This window comes from Malurus melanocephalus, unplaced genomic scaffold (genome assembly GCF_030028575.1).
Source record: "Malurus melanocephalus ecotype Western Australia unplaced genomic scaffold, MMel_1.1 scaffold_219, whole genome shotgun sequence".
NCBI lineage: Eukaryota > Metazoa > Chordata > Aves > Passeriformes > Maluridae > Malurus > Malurus melanocephalus.
The window spans coordinates 75,751-82,730 of NW_026623451.1; the positions used below are offsets into that span (position 1 = coordinate 75,751).

Sequence of the window (6,980 nt, forward strand, 5' to 3'; positions counted from 1 at the left end):
TAAGGACCCGAAGGTAGCAAAATCAGCCTTGAGGGAAATCCACAGCAGGCAAAGGCGTGAAAAGATAAATGCTTAAAGGCTGTGAAAAGTGAGAAAAAGATGGGCAAGAATGGACAAGTATCAGCATGAGCAAAGTATTTCCCACTAGACTTTCAGCAGTGCAGAATGAGAGCTTCTCTTCAGTTAGAGGTCAGCTTGCAGGGTGTGGGGCACAGAGAATTGCTGTGTCTTGGGACCAAAGAACAGATTCTGAGCCTTTTCTAGTTMCAAACATATTTAAAAGCTGGTGAAGATTACTGAAACTAGAGTATTTCTAGCCTGGAAGGATGGGGASCCTGTAAGCCTGAGTGAAGATGTGCCCCAGGGTGGGGGAAACCCTTTCTCTCTAGTGGACACTACTCCTGCCCCAGAGCATCTGTGCCATGTGCACTGCTGTAGAAAAACAGTTCTGAGTATAAGACACATTGGGTGAGTTTGTGCCTTGCCCTYGTTCTACAGCAAACAGGAGAATGACCAGAGATGACCGACCACAAGTGCACCTAGACCCTGGAAGCTCTCGCCTCCTTTCCCCTTCAGCAGGAGGAGGCTCAGGCAGCAGTGACGTGTACAGAGCAGCTAAGCCTCTCCTGCAATCTGAGGATGGGAGCTTTGCCTGGGAAGACATTGGTGTCCGTCTTGATTAGGATGTGATGCCTGATGTAAGTCATGTGACAAGCACAAACAAAATACCTTGGCAAAACCTTGAGGAACCAGGACAGGCTGAGCTGCTTAGGAAGATTTACAGTGTGTATTTCTGTCCTGCACACTTGCCTTGGTCTGAACCRTTCTCATCTCAGGAGCTCCAGCATGCACCCTGGATTTTAAATATGCTCTTTTCAGTTCTTTCCTCCAAATAATCTGCAAACCTTCTCAGTGTTGTGCTGTTAAGTTTTAGCCCCAGCTACTTTACACCATCATAGTACCTGAACGCTATAATGTTGTCCTCTGAGAAGTGCTGTTGGGATTTGTGGAGCAGAGGTCCCATCAACTTAGATTAGAAAATAAGTCTTGAAGAAATGGGAGAGTTAAAAGCCAGTGTGAGTGCTATAGGAGAGGTAGGAAATCGATTATGTCCTGAAAGAGAGGGGATGAAGAAATGGCTTCTGCTTGCTCAGCTCCTGTTCATGTGTTGAGCCAAAAGTTCTCTGTTTGCTCCTGTGGAAGATTCCTTCTGGTGCTGCTCTGGGACAGTGCCAGCACCCAGATTTTCTGCCTCCCGCAAGCATCTCAGCAGGGAATCCAGCCCTTCCCCTGAGCCCAGTTCTCCTCTTGGTCCTCTATTACCTTGGACTCTGCCTTCTTTAAGGCAGATTTTAGAGGTCCTTGACATGGTGCTGACTTCATCCCCAGATTAATAATTCACACGTGCGTCAGACCTGCAGAGGATGTGCAGGTCCATGGATAGTGCAGCATCACTGCCTGAGGAGTGATCAGCACCATCACTGGTGCTGGAGGCCCAGCAGACTGGGCAGCCAGGMACCAGCAGTCACTGCAAGGAGACATTGGAAAAGCTGTGCTGGCTGTGGTAGTGTGTTTGGGGCTCACTCTGTCCCTCCTGCACTGTGACACAGGATTTTATTTTTAATTCAGAACTTCAATACTTTTAAAAAATGTTAATACAGAAACCCTTTTTGTCTAAGGTATCTGGTAGCCATTGTACTGGCTGATGCTCTCAAACCTGACCCAGACCTTTCTCTGCCACCCCTCTTCACCCAGCTCATTCCCAGACCTCTTCTCAGTCCTGGTGCTATTTGGTCAGCCTGGCCCCATGCTGCACATTACTTGCCCTGAGACAAGCCATGGACCATAGCCTTTAAATTTCTCTGTTATTCCTCTTCTCTAGGCTCCATCTATGCATTGAAGCACACTCAGAACTCCTCTTCCATTAGACAAGCCCCCATTTTTGCCTTCTTTACTCCAAACTCTTTCTGTCCTTTCACTTCATGTGATGAAGAAGCTGTGCCTGAGGATTCAGAGTGGTTCCAAGAGGTCACTTCTGTAATGCACAAGAACAAAACAGAATGTGATCACCAAACTGATATTTGCTTAATTTATTCTTGAAAATATTCATGTATGGGTTTCCCTGGCCTCCCTGGCTAATCTCTCCCACCTTTAGCTATCTTTGTAATTGTTAGTTTGTCGTCATATCTAACATTTATCTCTTTCTGTGTCAGCTGAACCGATTGCCTTACCTTCAGTGAGCACAAGAAACAATTCATTCAATCTTTTTTTAAAACAGTGTAGCACATCTGATGGTTGTATTTGCATTTGGTTGCATCCATCCTCATGTCTCTTTTCTAATGGTRGGAAAACGAGTCTCTCTGTAACCCACTGTGGGAAGCTCTGAGCTTTCAGGTGAGGAGGGGAAGAGCAGGAGGTAATGCTCTTCTTCTCAGCTGGGGAAGAGCCTCTTAACAATGCATGCTCTAAGAAAGGTCCCTTTTCCACAGGAAGTGAAGATTGGGAAGGGGTTAGGTAGGAAAAAGGATGGAACAGAAAGCTGTGATKGATGGAAGTCTGGGACAAATGGTAACTTAGAGGTTAGAGGGAAGGTGGAACTCAGGGCACCTTCGGGGAGAGAGAKCTCATTTCTTAAATCTGTTGTTGCTTTCTGTCGCTTTATATGCAATCTTTGGAGTATTGAGAAAAAAAAAATTAATGGGAAATGAAAATGTTTCCAGCTTCTCCTTGGGGAGGGGGGATCATTTGCAGGCTGCTGTGGCACTTGGGCTGGGCTGTTGTGGTACTGGGCACACTCGGTGAGTGGAGCAGCTCCTGTGTTAGAGTTGAGTAGCCAGGGCTTCCTCCCTCATTTGCTGGACCAATTTAGATAAGATCATGGAGACTAGACACTACGTAGTAGTTTTTAGAGTTTGTAGAGAGGGAGAATAGCAGGCAGAGCTCTCTGATTTTTCCCTTAGCCATCATTTCCAGGACAGCGGGTGGAAGCCTGCAATCTCCTACTGTCCTTCAGAGACCTCCCTGGTTCTGCTATTTTATGCTGAATCCCTACGCTGAATTTACTACACTGCAAGTTATCTTGACGCTTTATTTTCCATCCCCTGCAGACTTCTTTCCCTCCCCCCCCCCCCGCTCCAATTCCTCTTGCTGTTTTGTGGTAATTGGGATGGTCTCCTCTCTCCTCCCTCACTCCTTTTCCAGTTATCCCAGTTGTCTCTAGTCAATCTTTCTACTCCCCTTTCTCCCACTCTTCACTAACACCTATGTTTCTCTTGCATGCCACCCTATCCCTCTTCTGTATTCCCACCCATCCTGTTGTTCTGCACCATGTAAACAGCTTCCCTGCCTGAATCTTGCTTCCTGAGGTTTCTTATATAGTAAGAAATCCTTGGTGCCTTTGTAGTCATTCCTCTCTTCCTGTTGCTGACTCTGTCCTTCCCCCCCACCTGAGTGGAATCTAAATAATTTAATTTCCCTAAATAGCTCCTCTCTGCCTGTGTGCCTGACTCTTGCCCTAAGCCAGCTCCTGCCAGGCAGGAGCTGGCTGGAGCAGCCAGTTCCCACTGAGGTAGACACCCCTAGCTGCCTCACGCATGGGCTAGCAGGGTTTTGCCATCAGCCTTTCCAGAGGGTCAGCATCCCTCCCAAAGCAGGCGTGAGCACCACCAGAAGCCACTGCTGGAGCCTGGCATTGCCCYCAGGCTGCCTAGGAAGCCACAGTTAATACCTTCCAGGTTTGCATCTTCAGGATCGTAATGCAAGTGTTATAAAAATTATTTGAATTCCAGTTCAAATTTGTTTATTAACTATCCAAACTAAATGAAAAGTGAAACTTTTTGTAGTTTCTGACTGCTGAAACCTCCCAGCTAGAGACAATCCCAAGTCAATCTCTCCTTAAGCTTTATATGATGAGGGAGGAAAAGAGGCGGCTGCTCTCCCTGCCCCTCCCTTAACCTCCACTTTTTGGAACCTCCCTCTCACCATGAATAACTCCAGTGTCTGCCACTGGTGCTGGGCAGAGCTTTGCCAATCATCCTCCTCAGCAGGAAGTGGACATGATTTTGATAGTGTCACTCTACCACACATGAGACACTGAATAGCAGCAAGAAAACTGAGCAGTTTTGTTAATCTCGCTGGTGTTTGGCAACCTCTCAGCAGCAGCCACAGAGGCACTACAGCTGTCTGTCTGCAGCCCCAGGAACACAATGCTGCATTATTTTATATTCGGCAGATCATCTTTCCAATCATAAGGTCTGGAATGTTTTATATATTTACTTCACTGTGAGGAAAGCTTCCTACTGTCACTAATCAGAAGATTTTTTAAGACCCACTGTCTTGTGCATTACAGAGATAAATGAATTGACACTTACAAAKCACTTCGGGGTCCTAAGGTAGAAATACAAAATGTCGTGTGTATGTTTTGGAAACAACCTTGGAATAAGTTACATGGTAGGTTACAGTGTTATTACCAGTGATGCAAGTCCAACCACATCCTCCATCCAAATGTTCCTGAAGGCTCAAGTTTGTTTCCTCTGATCTTCACAGATGTTAATTCACATTGATCCTGTTCTCCCCTCTCCAATATTATTTTGGTGGAGAAAAAGTGAATAAAATAATAAACATAATGAAAAAAAAGACAAAAAAAGACACAATGAAGTATTTTAACAGTGTCCCTCAAGAGTGCTCTACTTGTACTGTCTTAAAAATAACACGTTTGAAATTATAGTAATGCACTGGGTGYAAACCAAGAGATGTTATCCTTTAGTGAGTCCAACACTGAGCTCTTGTTTCTTTTTTTCCCTTTCTGGTTTTTAATTAGCATTAGTAGTGTGCCTAGKTTGGGCAATTATGGAGCATAAAATCTGTGCCAGGTAACTTGAAAGTGTTTGTTCCCCCTTTGGGGTATTTACCCTCCAACTGGAAGAGAAGCAGGTGCCAGGAAGGAGCAGAGCAGCAGTGAGTTTGGGCAGCATGGCACACAGCAGTGGTGGCTCTGGTAGCCCAGCTTTGTCCAGTTTTCACAGGACATGTGAGGGGAGGTGGCTGGGATGGTGCCTCAGCACCACTACTTCCACTGGCTGTGAAGTCCTAGTCCTGCCCAGCCACTGYCAGTTGCAGTACCTTCTCTGCATGTCATTATTTCTATTTCCCTGCTGCACCAGCYCTGCTGCCTCTCAGGGCACCTCCACCCAAAGGGATGACTTCAGCACTGTGGAATGAAGAGTAGGTTATTCTGGAGAAGCAGCTCAGCATGGACCAGTGGCAGCAAGAGCTGGGATGCTGCATAGCGCTGTTCCCAGGGGTGGCTACCAACTCTCTGGTGTTGAGTGTGTTGCTGTGCCCAAGCACAGGGCCAGGAGACAGGACAGGGTCACTGACCCAGCTCAGGAAATGGAGTGGGTGAATGGTGGTTTGGCAGAGCATGAATTTAACTCGAAGTTGTAGCCTCAGGATGAGCCCATGTAAAAAACAATACTAATGCAAAATATWGTTAAAACAAAGGTGTAGTGGTTCCTCTCCAGGAAGTAGATGATGTGTATTGGGATGTGGAAAACAGTCATGAGAGAAGGGGAAGAAAGGTCAAATGAGGATGGTACTGACCTGAAGTCCTGACCTGTCAGTACCTTGCTTTAGGCAAGGAGAGGGTACAGGGGGGACCAGTGCTAAAAGGAGCAGAGCCAAGGATGCCTGTGGGGGGAGTATTTGGCAGCACGGTGGCACATGCCTGGGACCCAGTGATACCCTCTGCCATGAGAAAGGCTCACAACACTGTCACCAGAGGTTTTGAGCACTGCTCTGTTCTGATATGCTACAGATGCAAACAAATGCCTTCTCCCAGAGCAATGCTTGGTGCAGTCAGACCAGGCTACAGCTCTCCTTTTGACTCCAGCTTTATAGGTATTTCATTTGTTCCTCGCTGAGCTCCTCCAAGCCACCCAGGCTAGGTTGCCCAAGAGTAGAGGCAGAGTGCACAGACCTGCTCGAGAAGCAGCATGTGAATGAACTTGTGTGGCAGTGGAACTCGACTGGAGCTCGGCACGAGTCTGTCAGCCTGAATTAGCAAGAAACTACGCGGTGCCTTGGGGAGCAGCCTAGCCCCTTCTCGGCGAGCCGCGGGCAGAGGAGAGCGACTGGGCTGTGCATACCTGGTGCTACGGGGCTCTACGGGGCTCCGCGGTGCCCGGCAGCAGCTCTGCCCCGGGTCCTGCAGCCTGGGCACTGCCGTGCGGGGCAGGAAGCGGCGAGACCCGGCAGCCCCTGACCCTGCAGGGTCCCCGCGGGCTGCCAGGGGAACGGAGGCACCAGGGCTCCAGGAAAGCGCCTCAACTCCCCGCTGCCCGGTCGGGGTCCCGGGGTGAGCAGGGCAGTCCTGGTCCCGACCTGGAAACGCCCTCGGCGGCGGCGAAACACCGCGAAGAACAGGGCCAGGGTCTCCGGGGTCCGGCGCGGCGAGCCCGAGCGCATCGGGCCKGGCCCGGCTCCGCCGCCCTTTGTCCGCCGCCCCGGGGCAGGTGCGGGCGGCGCGGCCAGGGACAAAGCGGCCGCGGGCTCCCAGGCTGCTCCCGCCGCCGCTGCGCCCGGGGTCGGGCACACTCCCCCAGCACGGTGCAGGCGCCGCTCCCAGCACTCGGCCCCGGTGCCGCCGGCGGGTTTTATGCGCAGGGCGGCCGGCGGGCCGGCGGGGGTGGGAGGAGCCGGGCAGGTTGTGCCCGCCGGGCCCTCCTCCCTCGCTCCCTCCCCGCCCGGCGGAGAGGGGTCGGGGGAGGGGGCAGCATGGCCTGTCCGTCCGGCCCCTTTTCCAGCGCTCATCTGCCCCGGGAGTGCGGCGCCGCTCCTCGCAGGGAGAAGAGGTCCGAATGGAGACAGACGGCAGCCAGCCCGGCCTCGCCTCCCCGGACTCCCCGCACGACCCCTGGTACCGCCGCGGCGGCTGCCGCCGGCCACCCCCACCGCCTCCCCCTGGTCCCGGCCGCGGCCGC

General features: G+C 50.8%; 1 protein-coding gene across 2 annotated transcripts in view; it reads left to right on the top strand.

Annotated features, from left to right (window-relative positions):
- Positions 1 to 6,680: 6,680 nt before the first annotated feature.
- Positions 6,681 to 6,980, top strand: part of MSI1 (musashi RNA binding protein 1) — a 29,940-nt gene continuing 29,640 nt past the window's right edge. Inside the window, exon 1 of one of the 2 annotated variants that reach the window (XM_057374190.1) lies at positions 6,681 to 6,916. In XM_057374190.1, coding sequence (XP_057230173.1) covers positions 6,858 to 6,916 — 59 coding nt within the window. In that variant the 5' untranslated portion in view covers positions 6,681 to 6,857. The remainder of the gene's footprint in view (positions 6,917 to 6,980) is intronic. The other variant, XM_057374192.1, reaches the window with a different exon arrangement.